Below are 17,812 nucleotides of genomic sequence, written 5' to 3'. Positions count from 1 at the left end.
CTTCTAGTTATGCTGACATCACCAGTGCCTGCAGTGTACTCATGCTGATTTATCAATTAAAACAAACTGTCTTAAGAAATAACAAGTGTTGGAGAGGTTGTGAAGAAAAAAGGAACCTTCATGCACTGTTGGTGGGAATGGAAATTAATACAACCACTATGGAAAATTAGCATGGAGGTTCCTCCAAAAAACTAAGAGAGCTACCATATGGCCCAGCAATGCCTCTTCTGGGTATCTACGTGAAAATCTTGAAAAACATGGTAGGAGAGGGTAAAGGGGGTCAAATATACGGTGATGAAAAGAGACTTGACTTAGGGTGGTGGGCACACAGTGCAGTAGACAGATGGCATATTCTAGAATTGTATACTTAAAACCTATATGATCCTATGTCACCCCAATAAGTTTAATAAAATTTTTAAAAAAAATGTAAGATTGTCTTTTAACTGAGTCTCTGCCCCCAAACTCAGAATAAATGCTTTGAAAGGATGTATTCTCTTAACTCCTCAGCCCAGATCAGATCCTGTCTCATAATATTATCTTTTTTTATGTTACAATAATAATTATCATAGCCAACATCATTTACTCATTTGTCTGTCAAATATTGATTGAACACCAACTACATGCCAGGCACTGTCTTAGATATTGGGAATAAAGCAATGGGCACCACAAAGTCCCAGCCTCTCATACTCCGGGGCTCACTTGGCATGTATTCCCATGGCTCCTCACAACTACCCTGCTCCTGTCTCCGCAGACCACAGCGGTAACAGAGCCTGAGGGGTGGAGTAACACATACACAGAGAGACACAGTAAAGAAGACAATAGCTCATGTGTTTGACTTTGTCTCTCCTGAAAAGGGCCTGATTCTTATGCATGACCAAGAGCCCTCCCTTCAGAAGACACTCTTTGAGTAGCAACAACAGCATTTAACTATCAAACATTTACCCTAATCCTGTGCAAATGTGACATTATGAAGCACATGAACTAGGACATGATAGGAAAAATAAAGAGAAGCCACGACCGTGTAACTCTATATGGCATCTGTGGCGTTCTTCATCAAAGAAGTCAACTTCTACACTGGATTGTGGGCATTTTTCCCTGTTTTTTAATTTATAACTTTCCTGAATAAATTGGATTTTTTTTTCATTCAAACAGACTTAGTGTAAGTACCAGAATTCAGGAAGTAAAACAAGGTCAGCAAAAAAATAAATAAAAGAGCCCATTTCATACTCCAAATCACCATTTGAATAAAAAATATGGAGTTGTGTTGTGTGTGTGTGGTTTTTTTAAGGTGAATTTCACCACCCCATTCCCAAGAGGACTTCCGTGTTCTTCCTCTTATTCCTTCTCTCCTTCCCACATCCCCCACCTACACAGATCCTAGGAAAGTCCACGCTCTGCTCTAACCCATAACAAAGAATTAGAAGCAGCATTACCATGGATCTGTGAAACACCGCTCTGCAGAGCTCAGATTCAACCGATTAGAACAGGCAGCAGCTGCTGCGGTGTTATGACCAAGGCTGAGAAGGCACAAAGGTAAACTTCCCTCTTCCCGTCAAATCCCCAGCTTCAAGAGAGAGGATTGTCAGGCCACAGGAAGTTATGAAAAAATAAAAGGTCCTAGGCCAGCTGTCTCAGAAAATATACCGGTGAGCTGTCAGAGCCTTCACCTGCAGGGAGTGGGGACTTCTGGGCAGTGAGCTCCTGGGAGCAGACTGGAGTAATCTTTTTAAAACTATGGGTAACGACCCATTTGTGGGTAGTGAAATCCGATCTAGTGGTTCAAGACAAGGTTTCTTCCTTCTTTTTAAATGAAATAAAATGAAATAGAACAAAAAAGAGAAGTAATAGGAGAGGACCTTAAACTTAGCAAGTGATTACTTGTTTCATGAAATTTTTGTTTCATGCGTGTGCGGGTCCGACTCTAAGATGTTTCTAAATGTAGAGGCACTGGATCTAACTCTAAAATGCTTCCTACTGTGAGTCACGGTGAAGAGTCTGAAAGCCACCCTGCCCTGTGTCTCACACTATTTTGGAACTGACATGCGATCTGAGTAATTATGACTATTTCACATAATCATTATCTGTGGAAGCTTGCCTGAGGTCATGCAGGCAGCAGAGGCAAGTTTCAGAGGACAGTTAGCAGTGTTTTGAAAGCTAGAAATTAATTTTCAATATCTTTTGTTTTCCTTGCTGTTTATTCCTTTTGCTGTTTATTTCTTTTTAAAAGTTAAAGTTGCTTAAAGAGTTCCTGGACCCAATTTGTGTGTGTGTGTGTGTGTGTGTGTGTGTGTGAGAGAGAGAGAGAGAGAGAGAGGGAGAGAGAGAGAGGGAGAGAGAGAATTGCCTCACATCAACAAGCAATTCTCAAACACCAGCAAAGTATCTGAGAATTCATTCCTGGCACTATCTATCCGGAGACAGAATCAGATTCCACAGGTGAAGAGCTCTGTCCCACAAGACCACTTTCCACTTCAGATGCCAGTCTCAATCAGAGATTCCCACCACCCCCTCCCTGGGTTCAATTAATTTGCTAGAATAGCTCACAGAACTCAGGAAAACCCATATACTCACTAGATTACCAATTCACTACAAAGGATATTAAAAGATATGAGTCAATAGCCAGATGAAAAGATACAGAGGGCAAGGTCCCAAACCAAGGAGCTTCTATCTGCCTGAAGTTGAGGGCCCACCAGGGTGACACACGGAAACAATCTAGTTCCCCAACATAGAAAGTTTCCAAAAAGGAACTGACAAACTGTCCTTTTTCGGTTTTTATGGAGGCTGCATTACATAATTACGATTGACTAAGTCACTGACCATTGGCAACTGATTCAACCTCAATTTCCCTCTTCCTTCCCCAGAAATCAGGGAGTGAGACCAAAAGTTCCAATAGTCTAACCACATGGTTGGCACCTACCCCTTAGGTGGGTGGGATCCAAAAGTTATCTCATTAACATAACAAGAAATGCCATCACTTAGGAAATTCCAAGGGGTTTCGGTTCTGAATATGAAGACCAAATATATCTGAGAAATATATTCTGGTCATCTGAATGATTATAAATCACAGTATCACAGTTGCGTGTATGACTACAAATCTCCTGCTGTGCTAGCTTCTCCATAGAGAGAAAATGGCATCCATCCTTTCGCTCTTGAGGCCAAACTTTATAAAAGAAATAGCTTAGAAGCTATTGCACTGCCCACTCACTGTTGACTATAAAGAAATCACTTAATGAGCTAGGGTCCTGGATTTGTCTTCCCTTCTGTTCAATACTTGACTTGATTAAATTTTTAGAGTCCTACCCACACCCCACTGCTACTTTCTCTTACATAAATCTGCATTGAATATGAACATTTTCTAAGATCCACTGGGGGGAGAAAACTGGATGTGGCTTTAGTTTAACTACCCACAGAAGAAACAAACACTTCCCAGGAAGGAAAGCTAAAAGGAAGCTTTGTCACAACTCACCTTGCATCAGATAATACACCATCATTCTATTAGATAAGAAAATGTGACAATAAAGAAGTATCTTTAAAGAGTACAGTTTCATTAGATATTTACAGTTTAGGTCCTAGTAGTGGCAAATAGCTCAGTACATCTCAATTATCTCCCCCCAAAAAGTCTCATTTGATGATGAGTCAATGAAAAAGATTTTGTTCTGAATAAAAGGGATAAATTATAGCATGAGAAATGAGAGCACAAATTTATACTGACACATTTTTCTTACATTCACTCACCTTCTTGCAAGAACTTTCAGAATCCTCAATAATGAGAAATTCAAAGAAAGGCTTATTCTATTCTTCCCCGACCAGTGGCAAAGAGGGGTACCTTTATGGTCCCTAACAAAAAGTCCATTGAAGTTATCCCCGTCCTCCCCTCATTGGGTAATTGGGCTGGAAAGTCTGAGTGCTGATAGCTTTGGAAATACTAAAATCTGTAAAAATTAACCAATTTTCAAGTCAACACTGAAAATTATTTAGGCCAAAATCTCTTGCTCAAAACTCTGCAAAGTCCAGACTCCTTTAGTGTAGTAAAATCTAACGATGGCTCACAAATTTAATAGAATGTGGGTCATCTTAGCTCTGAAATATTTCTGAAGAAGCAATATTGCATTTGAAGCACTTGTGTCATGGTCACCACCTGCAAATGCTCACAGGGACAACGGGAAAGCCAAACGTGGAGGTGCTGGAACAAAGATGGACTTCTCCCTGGCGGCATAATAGCGGTGTTAGAGCATGATTAGTCTTATTAATGGGAAGGGAAAGGAAGGCTATATGGGTAATTAGGACTCAAGTGCTCTTCTCTGTGAGAGCAAATAAAACTCTTCCTGCAGCTAGAGTTGTATATATAATGAGCATGAAAAATGAATAGTGGTATGAGAGACAAGACGAAAAACACAAACTCAGGTGAAGCAGCCTCGCCATTTGCTATTACAAGATTTCATCTCAACCTTTCCAGCAGACTGGATTACGCTGGATTCTAGCGTGCACCAGATATAATGTGAATGTGGGTGTAGCTAATTTAAGGTACCAGAAAAATGCAAAATTCTGAAGAAGACTGATAATGGTTGAAACTCCTACACACTATTCCTCAAAGTATATCAGACCTTTCATTGGCTCTAGCCTTAAGCAAGAGTTTTAACCAATTCAAAAGCACATCGCTCAAAACCTACCTCATTAGGGTCATCATGAGGATTATGGGAAATAATGCATACAAAGAAGTTAGTCCAACATTTAACACATATTAACCAGTCCCTAAATATTACTTCTAGTCATCAGAGGGGCAGTTATAGTAAAGAGTATTTTCCAAACTTATTTGGTCTTTATGGCCCCAGAGCATTTAGGATTGCATAGAATGTGAGAAACGTTCTAAAGTACGCTGATACTAGCCAAATTCTACCAAAATCACTGTTTGGGGCCTATTATTTGAAGAGATAAAACTATTTCTAGCCAGTATTTAAGAGACATTTGGGAGTCACTGGGAGACAAAGGAGAAAAAGCTTGTTGTTGTTGTTTTAATAGGCAACGAAGAGTAACTACCACACAAAGTATATTAGAACAAAATCTCTATGAGTTTCTTACTTATTCCCCAAGAATGCCATCAGCTTCAATGAAGCACAGTTAATAAGGACCATCATAGCTGCTCTGTAAATATCAAACACAGTTTTGCTTCCTTTTAAACTTGGTAGTCTAAAGCTCTTCACTGACAATGGGGCTTGTATAAAGATTTTCTGTATCTGCCCTATTATTTACCTCTTTTGGTTAAGTATTTTGTACTTAACGTTTGCTTTATGACTAATGTTGAGTATATTAGAGTGTATTACAATTAGGGGTTCTCAGCGGCTTTAAAAAAATTCCTAGTAAATATACAAAAACAAAGAGTCTTTTCATAGAATATGTGTTTGACAGTTAACAAGTTGGGTTATGGAGAGAAGACAGGACTAAGGCAACTGCAATTATGATTAGAGCCCTCTAGGTTGTAGCACTCACTGGATATTCTGTTTAAAAAAAATAAAATAAAAAGCTACTGCAACTAAAGAATGTGTGTTCTTTTCCTTGTTTGTAAACATCCTAGAGGTGGTGGTAGATAAAATGGGAAAACCTTAGTGGTAATCTGTTTCCATTTCAGCCAGACTAACTCGTTTCATTGTATACTAGAGTCCTGGTGCATGGATTGGTGCACATGGAAAGGAAATTAATTAGAAGAAATATTTTAGAGGCCAGGGAGGGACCGCAGGAAAGATTGGCCGGTCAGGGAGGGACCACGGGAAGTCTCCAGGGCATGTCCACCCTGTCTCGCTCAGTCCCCATCGGCCAGACCCCAGCAGCAAGCTAACCTACCGGTTGGAGCATCTGCCCCATGGTGGACAGTGCGCGTCATAGTGACTGGTCGAATGGTTGAACAAACGGTTGGACACTTAGCATATTAGGCTTTTATTATATAGGATTGTTACTGTGGCATTAAAAAGACATTTGTTAGATTCTTTGGGCAACTTAAGATCTAAAAGCAAGAAAAAGAAACCAATGTTGTGGTTGATAATATTGATCCATAAATGCCCTTTCCCCTTCTCTTTTCCTCATTCCTTCTCCACTTCTTCTCTATTCATACTACATTCCCACCTCAATTTCTCTTCCACATTCTTTTTCTTTTGACCGTGCCACATCCATGAAATCCAAAGGAACTTCTTGATATCACACAGAACTGAAGGCATAGAGTTTAGAGGAACTTCATTCCACGACATTCTTTAGTTTTTATTGTAGTGATCAGTGTTTAGTAATTAAAAAGAGAAGGAAAATTTCTAGAAACTTGGCTGTTATATCTCCAGACATTGTCAAATGTCTCTGGGAAGGTCATATAATTGAGCTGAGAACTACTGTTAACCCATCAAATCTTTCCAGCCCATTTCTTCTTATTAATCCCTTCAACCTAGGACCCAACCTCTCTTCTGGTTAAAACACCTCTAATTCCTTTAAACTTGCCATACAGGATCTTTATTTCATACCCTCTTGGCACTAATTAAAATCACTGCAATATTAGTAAAATGTTTTTAACAGCATTGCTTAGCACCAGAACCTACACTATACTAGTAGACACCCAAATTATTTACAACACAATGTCCAACAGAAATTAAATGTAACCCACATTATGTAATCTTGCATAATGTAATATTATTGGGTAACAAGAGAAAACCTAGATGACCTTGGGCATGGCAATAACTTTTTAGAGGCACAATCCATGAAAAAATAATTAAGGTAGACATTTCATTAAAATTAAAAACTTTGTTCTGTGAAAGACAATATCAAGAGAATGAGAAGAGAAGCAAAAGACTGAGAGAAAATATATGCAAAAGGCACATCTCATAAAGGATTATTTTCCAAAATATATAAAAACTCAAAAATAAAAAAACAACCAACCTGATTTAAAAAATGACCCAAAGACCTCAACAGATACATCATCAAAAAAGATACACAGATGACAAATAAGCACATGAAAAGATGCTCCACACCATATGTCTTCAGGGAAATTGAAAATTAAACCAACTCCTATTTGAATGGCCAAAATCCAGAATGCTGCCAATGCCAAATAGTGGTCGGATGTGGAGCAGCAAGAACTCTCATTCATTGCTGGTAGGGATGCATAATGGTACTGCTACTATGGAAGACAGGTTGTAATTTCTTACAAAACTAAACCTACTCTACCATACAATGTCGCAATCATAATCCTTGGTGTTTACCCAAAGGAGCTGAAAACTAATTCCACACAAAAATTTGCATACCAATATTCATAGCAACTTTATTCATAACTGCCAAAACCTGGAAGTAACCGAGATGTTTCTTTAATAGGTCAATGAATAAACTGGTACATCCGGACAATGGAATATTATTCAGTGCTAAAAAAAAAAAAAATGAAGCCATGAAAATATGTGGAGGAACAGTAAATGCCTATCAGTAAGTTAAAGAAGTCAATCTGAAAAGACTATACACTGCATGATTCCAACAATACGTCATTCTAGAAAAGGCAAAACTATGGAGGCTGTAAAAAGATCAGTGGTTGCTAGTGCTTAAGGGTAGCAGGGGAAAGGGATGAACAGGCGGAGCACAGAAAATTCTTAGAGCAGTGAAATAGTCTGTATGATACTATAATGGTGGGTCCATGTCGTTATACATCTGTCCAAACCCATAGAATGTACACCACCAAGAGTGAACCCTAATGTAGACTATGGACTTTGGGTGATTATAATGTATCAATATAGGTTCATCAATTATAACAAATGTACCACTTTAATGGAGGATATTAATAATGGGAGAGACTATGCATGTGGAGGTGTAGGGGTATGAGAAATCTCTGTTCATCCCTTTCAATTTTGCTCTGAACATAAAAAACAACTTTAAAAAGTAATAATAAAGGGAGGGAGGAGAGGAGTGCTAAATCTGATAGGATTAAGAACAAACAAACTTGTTTACAGTAAGCCAAACCATACACAGAACATTCATGCACCACTTGCAGATGGGGATTTGTTCTGAGAAACGCATCCTTAAGTGATTTCATCATTGTGCAAATATCATAGAGTGCATGCACACACACACGTAGATGGTATAGACTACTACATAACTCGGCTACATGGTATAGCCTATTGCTCCCAGGCTACAAGCCTGTACAGCATGTTACTGTATAAAACAATACGAGATTAAGTCAAGTGAAAGAGAAAATGATGCAATGAAAAGATGTGGTAAAGACAAGGTATATGGTTTTACAGCAAACTTTTTTTTAATAAGTAGAAAGAGTACACTCTACAATAATGATAAAAAGTATAGTAAATTCATAAACCAGTAACAGAGTGTCATTTATTATCATTATCAAGTACCATGTACCGTACATAATCGTATGTGCTAACTTTTTTACGACTGACAGTGCAGGATTGTTTACACCAGCATCTCCACAAACATGTGAGTAATGTGTTGTACTATGACCTTTCAGTGGCTATGATGTCACCAGGTGATAGGAATTTTTCATCTCCATTATAATCTTATAGAACCACCATTGCATATATTTATCTGTCCTTGACCGAAACGTCACCATGTGGCACACAACTGTACACTTTGAGCTACCCAAACAGCTGTGAGCCTCTTACCTTCCATACTTGGGGAAGGGAAAGCCATCATCATTAGCACAGGAAGAATCATCACTCCATCTACCATTGTACAACTGTGGAGGAAAAAGGGAGATATAAGTAAGACAAAAAATTTAACTGCAGGATGACAAGTTAAATTAAGCATACCATTTTCAAACTGCCATTCAAGGCCTTTCTTACAAATCCCCCTCACATATGTTGCCTTATTTCTTAGTATATTTAAACACATACCCTTTACATAGATCTAAACAAATCATCTTAAGAAGTTAATCAGATGTACCTCCTGCTGGTGGCCACTCTAAGGTGATTTTCTCTGAGTCTACCCTCTTACAAAGAACTCAACAGGGGCAGGAAAAGTTCTCAGCTATATAAGGCTAGGCATTCCCAAAGGACCTTAGATTTGAATTTTATCTTACCCTATTGAATGCAGAATTGGCATTAAATTAAAACCTCTGAGAAGCATGAATAGACTGCTCTTACAATATGATAAAGATTAAGTGACTGAATCATTCAAGCCAAATTACTGTGTTTGAGCCTTACTTCTCCTTGCTCTTCATACTGCCCCAAGGGGAAAAAAGCAAACCTACAACATATCCCTCATCTATACCAAAACAGTGCTTTCCTTTATCAACCTCAAATTTAACAGAGGACAGACATAACCAAGACAGGAAGAAATCGTGTAAATGTGTAATATGTAAAACTATAACTGAGAGAAAACAAGGTACCTGATAAAAATTTCCAGTTGATACTGCCCTGAAACTACATTGGCAAAAGATCAATGTTATGGGGTAAAAGACTACAAAAGAGAACTTTTCCATTTGAATAAACTTGAGAAGTTTCAGGAATATGATGACTGTTTGGTTATATGAGTTCTTTATTACAAGAAATAATTTTTTAAAATTTTAAACCTTTGTCTAGTTGTGATTTTCTGGATGGTAAAAAAAAAAGAAGAAAATGGGTAAAGTTCTTTAATAAATAGGTTAATGTGCTATCTCACTCTTACAGCTTCAAAGCAAAGAGCAAAAGCCTGTTGCTATGTAAGCAGTTTAGAGTGGATACCTGATTCATCTTCTTAAGATCACATTCTGAGGTTGGTAGTCTGATTGTTCATTCCCTACACCTCCATCCTCTGTTACCAGCCTTCATTCGAATTTGTTCATAATTGTATTTCAACCTACCCCTTCTCTATTAACAAGATGAGGAAGGGGAGTAAAGGAGATGTGTTTATGTACCTTCCTTTTATACTAAAAGAACATGAAATTTGAGTGAGCCCCTTTTTACTGCTGTTATTATTTCCATGCTCACGTAGATCTTGTCAATAGTGAGCCCTTATTTGCGACATACAAACTACCTCATCTTGGCCCTCACAACCAGATTCCTCCAACAGCACATCATGAACATGAACATTGTGTTGGTTCCGTCTGCCTCCAATGCCCTGAGTCTCCTCCTCCACCCCTCTCCTACCCAATTGCCTCCTCCTGCATTCATAATCTAGCTCAAAAGGCAAACACTAGGTGGAATACCTCTCTGTCAGCAGATTTTAACCCCCCAGTGGTCTAACACCACTTGGAATGAATTCATTGTTTATGTCTGTCTCCAGCACTAGACCACTTGTCTCCAAAAGGGTACATGTGTCCAATGGTCATGTCAGACAACTCATTGACTTGTGGAATTAACATTCAAAAATTTTTACTTTACAGCCCTGGCCGGGTAGATCAGTTGGTTAGAGTGTTGTCCCAATACACCAAGGTTGCAGGTTCGATGCCCAGTCAGGGCACATACAAGAATCAACCAATGAATATATAAATAAGTGGAACAACAAATCAGTGTCTCTCTCTCTACAATCAATCAATAAATTTTAAAAATATTATCTTATATTAAATGTGTTTATCTAAAAGAGCCATAAATAACTTGGGCCTTTATTTGGTCTCTGTCACAATCCCTGTTGACAGTCTAGTATAAGAGGTATCTTTCAGAAAGAGTGGGAGATATAATGTGAAAGTGTGGAGACTACACCCCCGTACTATCCTTTTAAGGTTCCATTTAGGTAGAATTACAGGTTGAATTGGCTAGTTATAATGAAATGAGCCCTCCCCCAATGGGAAGGGTTCTAAAAACATTAAAGAAACTACAGATTAAATATGGTATTAATCTGTAGAGAAGAGTAAGAAAATGTGAAGCTGATTTCTCTCATCCAAGTAGTTTTTCATTAATCACATTACTAGAAAAAAGCAGTTAACATTCAGTTGAATCTGACATAAAGTTGTCTCCCCTCCTGGCCAGTGTGGCTCAATGATTGAGCATTGACCCATGAACCAGGAGGTCATGGTTAGATTCCGGGTCAGGGCACATGCCCAGGTTGTGGGCTAGATCCCCAGTGGGGAGCATGCAGGAGGCAGCTGATCAATGATTCTCTCTCATCATTGATGTTTCTATCCTCTGTCCCTCTCCCTTCCTCTCTCTAAAATCAATAAAAACATTTTTTAAGAAAAAGAATGCCCAACTTCAAAATAAAAAAATACTTAAAAATTGATTTACATCCAGTATCATAAACAATAAACATTATCCTCACTGACCTGAGATTTTCATTAATAAGATATCATCACCATTAGCAGTCTTTAAATATTTCATCTTTAACCTATCTAAAATTTCTATTTTATGTATGTTTTATAATAGTTTTTATTTTACATAAAACTTATAACCAACATACATATTGAGGGTGCATGCTCAAAAAACTTTTTAACCAATGGGACATGTTATCAAAACCTTTTTAAAACAACTGGACTATCTTAGTTTTATCTTTGAATTCCAGTCCTTCCTTCCCTCCTTCGTTCGTTCGTTCCTTCCTTCTTTCCTTTCTTCCATAACTAATGAGAGACTACTGTTTACTAGACTTTAGAAACTTAGAGTAACCTATATATATAAAAGCCTAAGCGACCAAACGACTGTTTCACTGGTCGCTATGATATGCACTGATCACCAGGGAGCAGACGCTCAATGCAGGAGCTGCCCCCTGGTGGTCAGTGCACTCCCACAGCGGGAGCGCCACTCAGCTGACTGAGGGGCGCCAGACACCAGGCTCACAGCTGGCGAGCGCAGCTGCAGCCGCACAAGCCTCTCCAGCCTCCATGGCAGCGTGCTACCGAGTGGCGGTGGCGGCAGCAGGAGCAGAGGGGCCAGGATGAGTGAGAGCAGAGTGGAATCCGGCAGAACAACATCCCCCCAGGGGTCCCGGATTGCAAGAGGGCACAGGCCAGGCTGAGGGACCCCACTGGTGCACAGATGCACCAGGCCTCTAGTAAAGATATAAGCATGGTCCTTACTATCACTAAGCTTACTGTTTATGTTGGTAATCAAATAATCATCCAAAAGATTGTATAATTAAATACTGAATTAAATGTAAAAAAAAACACACACACAAAAAAACCATGGTTAAACATGAGTGCTAACAAAACAACTTGAGACTTCCTGAAGGGTGGAGGACTTCCCTGGGGAGGTTATATCCAATAAAAAACAGAGAGAGAGAGAGAGAGAGAGAGAGAGGTGAAACAGAGAGAGAATTGGGGTGGGTGGAGACAGGTAGCATTTAAGGAAATAGACACAGCTTGTCAGTTTCCATAGAGACCCTATGGCTAGGGCAAGCAAGGTGTGTCCTCAGGACTTAAGACATATTCAACCCTTTGTAATACTTTTAGCGAAAAATAAAAAAAAATAAAAAAAAAGCACCAAAAAAAAAAAAAATAAGACATATTCAGAAGTACACACACACACACACACACACACACACACACACACACACCAGGCTAGGACGCAGAGAGCCTAGAGAGAAGAATTATAAAGAAAGAGGAGAAAACCCAAGAAGACTGGAGGTAGGCCAGGGTCAAACCTCAGTAAGATCCAGTTAAGCCCTAGCAAGCCTTCTCCTCACCTCTCTATATTCATTGCCCTCAAGGCCCTTACCTTTAGTTCTCACAACTGGCCCCTCACCACCCCATTTTCTCAGGCACTGCAAGCAGCCAGCTTCCTGCCTATCTCGGGACCTTTGTGTACAAGACACTCCTGTGCTTGGGCCCTTCTTTCAGGATCCAATCTGGCAAATTCCTACTCATCCCTCAAGTCTCACCTTAAATGTCACTTCCTTCCAGAAGCTTGCTTACACCCTCAGATGCCCTCATTACACTCTCATATACCACTGTTAACTTTCACTCACTGCATTTATCATAATTAATAATTACTTATTCAGACCTGTGTGCTTTTGGAAATCTGCTTTCCTCACTAGACTGTAAACTTGATGGTAGCAAAATCTATAGTCTATTTTGTTCATTGTTAACAGAGACAAAGAGGTGCACATTTAATACTTGTTGAATCTGAATTTCCTCTAAATTAATGAGCTCAATTTAAATTTAAATTCTAAAGACACAGCAATCTCTTCCAGACCTTTCCTACGCATAGGCACATATACACCTACAAAGAAATGGTGGGATTAAGATATTTACCATCTCTCTAACATTAATCTGTAAAATTTGTTCAGTTAATAGTAAAAGTTAGAAGTTAACAAGCTTCAAATTTCAAAATCAAGAATCCTTTCACTATTAAAAAAAATCTAAAAGACAATCACCATTGGCATTTTTTCCTGTGACAAAGCCAAGAAAAGCCCATGCCTCAAAATATCCCTTAACAGATCATAATTGTACAAGCAAAACTAAAATATTAATTTAGGCTCATAAATATAAAACAGGAAAAAAAAGAGTTAGAAATTCATCCCCCAAGCTAATCTATTGTTTATAGACAGAAAACTCAAAATCTGCCAGAAATCTCTGGGGAAGAAACATCAGCATCATTTTCTGGTTGCCATTTTGCTATGTCTGGAGTGTCTGTGCTGCTCAGTTCATTCAGCTATTAAATACAGACAGGAAAAGGGGGAAAGAATGTAGAAAGCAGAATTTTCTGGAATAAATGTCCTCATTATATTTTAATTATTAAGAAATATCAATATGCTACCATCCCAACTTTAAGCCCCAAGGATCTATTTCTAATTTTAAAATATACTAAAAAGATAATACTGTCTTTAAAAGTAAAAAAAAAAAAAGTTAAAGTAAAAAATGTGGGTTGGCAAAAAAAGAAGTACTGGTAGTGGAAAAAGAGAGTGGTAATAATTCCACAGTTCAGAGATGCCCTACTCCAGTGGTTTACAAACATTTTGGTCTCAGAATCTTTTTATTGAAAAATATTGAGGCCCCTAAGGAGCTTATCTCTGTGGGCTATGTCTATCAACATTTACTCTATTAGAAAGCAAAAGATAATTTTTAAAATATTGTATTTCTTTTAAAATAATAAGCATACTAGCTTATTTTTTATAAATTAAAAAAACAACTATACCCCCCGAATCTATACTAATAAAAGGGTAATATGCTAATTAGACCAGAGATCTTCCGGGCATCCTTCCAGACAAAGCCACGGTGGTGGGGCCGAGGCAGAGGTGGTTAGAGGCGATCAGGCCAGCAGGGGAGAGCAGTTAGGAGGATCAGGCAGGCAGGCAGAGTGATTAGGGCAGGCAGGCACATTAGCAGTTAGGAGCCAGCGGTCCTGGATTGTCAGAAGGATGTCCGACTGTCCCTGTGGGATTGGGCCTAACCCGGCAGTCGGACATCCCTCTAGGGGTTCCGGATTGAAGAGGGTGTAGGCTGGGCTGAGGGATTCCACCCCCCCTTCAGGTGCATGAATTTCATGCACCGGGCATCTAGTAAATAAATAAATATACTGAAAAAAGTAGCACTGTTTTGCATTTTTGCAAATCTCAATAATGTTTGGCTTAATAGAAAACAACTGGACTCTCATATATGATTCTTCATTCAATCTGCTATAACATCTTGTATCGGTTGAAGTACATATAGCGAATCCAGCCTTGAACATATGTCACTGAAAGAAGGAGGATCTCATGGAACCCCTGAGGAAGTCATTGGAGCTCCACTTGGACCACACTTTGAGAACTATCACCTTATTCTTTATTTGATCAGTTCTTCTACCATACAGATAACCACACGGTACATTTTAAGCTGAGCATTTACCCACTACCTGAGAAAAATGCTACTGTTCCACAGGTTTAAAAATCTCATTAGCCTCCCTAACATCAAGGAAGTCAACAAAATCTATGGTCAAGGAAGAATACATTAGATTTTTTTAAATATAGGAATAATATTTTATGTACACAACTAAATATTTTTAAATGAGACATAAACCTGTCATAACTCAACTGCTCATCTCGTTTAGATTCAACCAAATCCTTATATAGTGTTCTAAGGCCAAAATCCCTAACTGAAAAAACATAGGTTACTTACTGGGGATTACAGAATATTATCTAAAAGGTTCAGAGCATGAATTTTTGCCTGCAGTATATACAATCTCCTTTCTGCTCTTGGATAAGGCCCTATATCCCTAGTAACTGATCTTAATACTTCAGACAGAAGGACCTCCTGACTCAACTAAGTTACCCCCCTTTAAGTCAGTACCATCTCTTACAGTGTTCAGGACTACAATCTAGGGAGATAGTGTATTCCCATGATAATTCTACTAAAAACAGGCATATCACCAGGGCAGAACAGAACTGCTTTCCAAATCCCATGGTACTTTTCAAACTCCATTTATAGATCAGACTGATATCCAGTTAAGGAGCTAGCGTTTAGCTCAATTTTTAACATGTGTGGGCTTGAGACCAAGTTTGGCACTTCTTTTGCTCATCACAATTTTACAGCTGGATAAAACCACAGATACACTCCAATACATTACCCCCACAAAAAATCACAAAGTGATTTTGATATTGGTCACAAAGTAATCCAGAGTATAAATGCTCTTTTATTGTCAACTTTTAGTACTCATATTAAGCAATCTAATTAATAATCTATCTACGGCAAAAAATAAAGGCTATTTCTAAAAGCTATACTTATGAACAGCATACAACTTGTTATCCATAACATTGCAGATGAAGGAAAAGTTATAAGATGAACCCTATGATTTTTTCCCCTTCACAAAATTCTACCAAATATTCATTTGTCAGGGCTGGTAACCTAAACTCATTTGGTTTGTCCATTGGTTCAAGATATAATTTACTTACTAGTACCTACTCGTACAATAAGGATCTTCTTGATACTCTTAATTCAACATCTAACATTCTCCGAATTAGAAAGAATCTTGAAAGACAGGTTGTACATTCACCCATCCATGCTTTGAATGACACTATCCAGCTGAAGTCCCTCACCACTGGTGGGGGTTGTCACTACTCTTCCAGGACAGTTTTTTCTTTATATCTCTTTATACAGTCTATGCTCTACCTTCAGTAAGGGACGGGGTGGGACCTCATAACCTCATTCTCTTTAAATGTCAATGATAGAGGCAAAGCAGAAAAAGAATGAGAGTAATTCTGCTTTCTCCTAGTTATCTGTCAAAAATACATCCTTATCACCCTAAAGGTAGCAGCACTTACTAACCAGCCAGGCATTATGCTTAGGGATCATGTGTACCATATCATTCAATCTCTCCCCAAAATGCTCTAAAATAAATATTCATATTCACCTCGTTTTACACATAAGAACATCTATAAAATTTTCAGGGGGTAGAATTTTCAGTGGGTGGGTAGAAGTAATCAGAGTTCAGCTCTTAACCAACCACCACTCTCACACCTTCGCGACACTAGTTCAGCTGCTTGCGTCTGCTTTTGTCATCCTTAACATTTTCTCCACGCCTCAGCACATTCACTTTAACCACCTGATTTTCATCTTAGAAAACAATCTTTACTCATGGTTATTTGGGTCACTTTTTAATCATGACCTCTTTCCATTCTCTAAATTCAAAATTAATTTCATCAACTCTGAAAAGATCTTGGTGTGGAGAAAAAATAAACCACCTTGACAATACAGCATTTCTATATCACATCCCCCACCCCCACATTTCAGTTCTCTAATAACTCACATCTGAAAATAAAAACAGAAATTAGTGTATGTCAGGCACATTTTAGAACAAAGTTAGATCCAGTAAGACAAATTCTAGACAGGAAACTTTGAGGGAAGGTATACTTACAATAACCACCTCCAAGTGGGACAAAAATCAGCCATTATGTGAGAACAGTTATGCCTCTTCTATGCTCAAAGGGAGAGAGAGAGAGAGAGAGAGAGAGAGAGAGAGAGGGAGAGAGAGAGACAGACAGACAGACAGACAGACACAGACCAAGGGCAGCTTGCTCCACACTACCTGGGCCTTAACAGGGGTGAAAATGACATGGGCTGTCAGTTATAGCTGCAAAGAAAGGCTAAACCGAAGCCATCATACCATATAAGTTAAGTCAGGGTCTTTTCTCCAGTTCACAAATGACCTGTGAAATATTTTTAACACCACACTCTGTCTGAACTGGTGATGTGCAAGTTGCCAGGGCTCGGTTTTATATAGACTTCACTGCTGCTGGAGGGTTCCGGTGGGTGTTACTTTCAGAATATTAGCATGTAATTTGATCTTTGGTGATAGATGAATACAAATAGCTTCTTGGACAAGTCCTATAGAACTGAAATCCAGCCCCTGGATCGGTTCATCCCGTAGTTAGAGGAACTAATTACAGATTATTTCAGAGGGAAAAAAGGTTTTGACTGAAAGAGTTACACTGCAAACATTCCAGCTGTGACAAGACATGGTTTGGAAAGGAGAGGGAAAGACTGATTTTATCTGTGAAGGGCTGGGGGGAGATCAGGCTTAACTGAATGAGAAAGCAAGTGAACGATTTAAGTTAGGCTGCCATGTAAGAAACCTTGAATCCCCAGTAAATGTACTTTAATTGTCTACAGAATGAAAGTGACTTTACTACACTACCAGATACATAGATATTACTATTAACTACGCTAAGCTTCTGAGATTCCAATGTTTTGGTCACCCACTCCATGCCTTACTGGTATCTCAAGGCGGGTTTTATTTCTACACGCTTGACTACATGGAAACTGTTCCTCGTTTTCCACTTCATTCCCTCCGTATCAAATAGCCATGGCTCTCCTGCTTTGTTTCAACTGATAGGACCCCATCATCTCCCAGCTGTTTGGTGATATTCTCCTCGGCAGCTTGGGGCTCACTCCTTGCCCTCCAGTTTTCAAACTGTGGCTGGAACCATTTTTTTAACCTACTGGTAGGAAGGAGCCTGATATCCG

At 38.8% G+C, this 17,812-nt stretch overlaps 1 protein-coding gene across 6 annotated transcripts in view; it reads right to left on the bottom strand.

Annotated features, from left to right (window-relative positions):
* ACVR1 (activin A receptor type 1) overlaps positions 1-17,812 on the bottom strand; it is a 123,858-nt gene that overhangs the window by 43,019 nt on the left and 63,027 nt on the right. For all 6 annotated transcript variants that reach the window (XM_023756105.1, XM_023756103.1, XM_014457986.2 and 3 more), the window contains one exon: positions 8,631-8,704. In XM_023756105.1, coding sequence (XP_023611873.1) covers positions 8,631-8,697 — 67 coding nt within the window. In that variant the 5' untranslated portion in view covers positions 8,698-8,704. Of the gene's footprint in view, positions 1-8,630; positions 8,705-17,812 lie in introns of those variants that run through there.

The sequence above is a fragment of the Myotis lucifugus genome, unplaced genomic scaffold (assembly GCF_000147115.1).
Source record: "Myotis lucifugus unplaced genomic scaffold, Myoluc2.0 scaffold_89, whole genome shotgun sequence".
Lineage (NCBI taxonomy): Eukaryota > Metazoa > Chordata > Mammalia > Chiroptera > Vespertilionidae > Myotis > Myotis lucifugus.
This window is presented reverse-complemented; position numbering and strand designations above follow the sequence as displayed.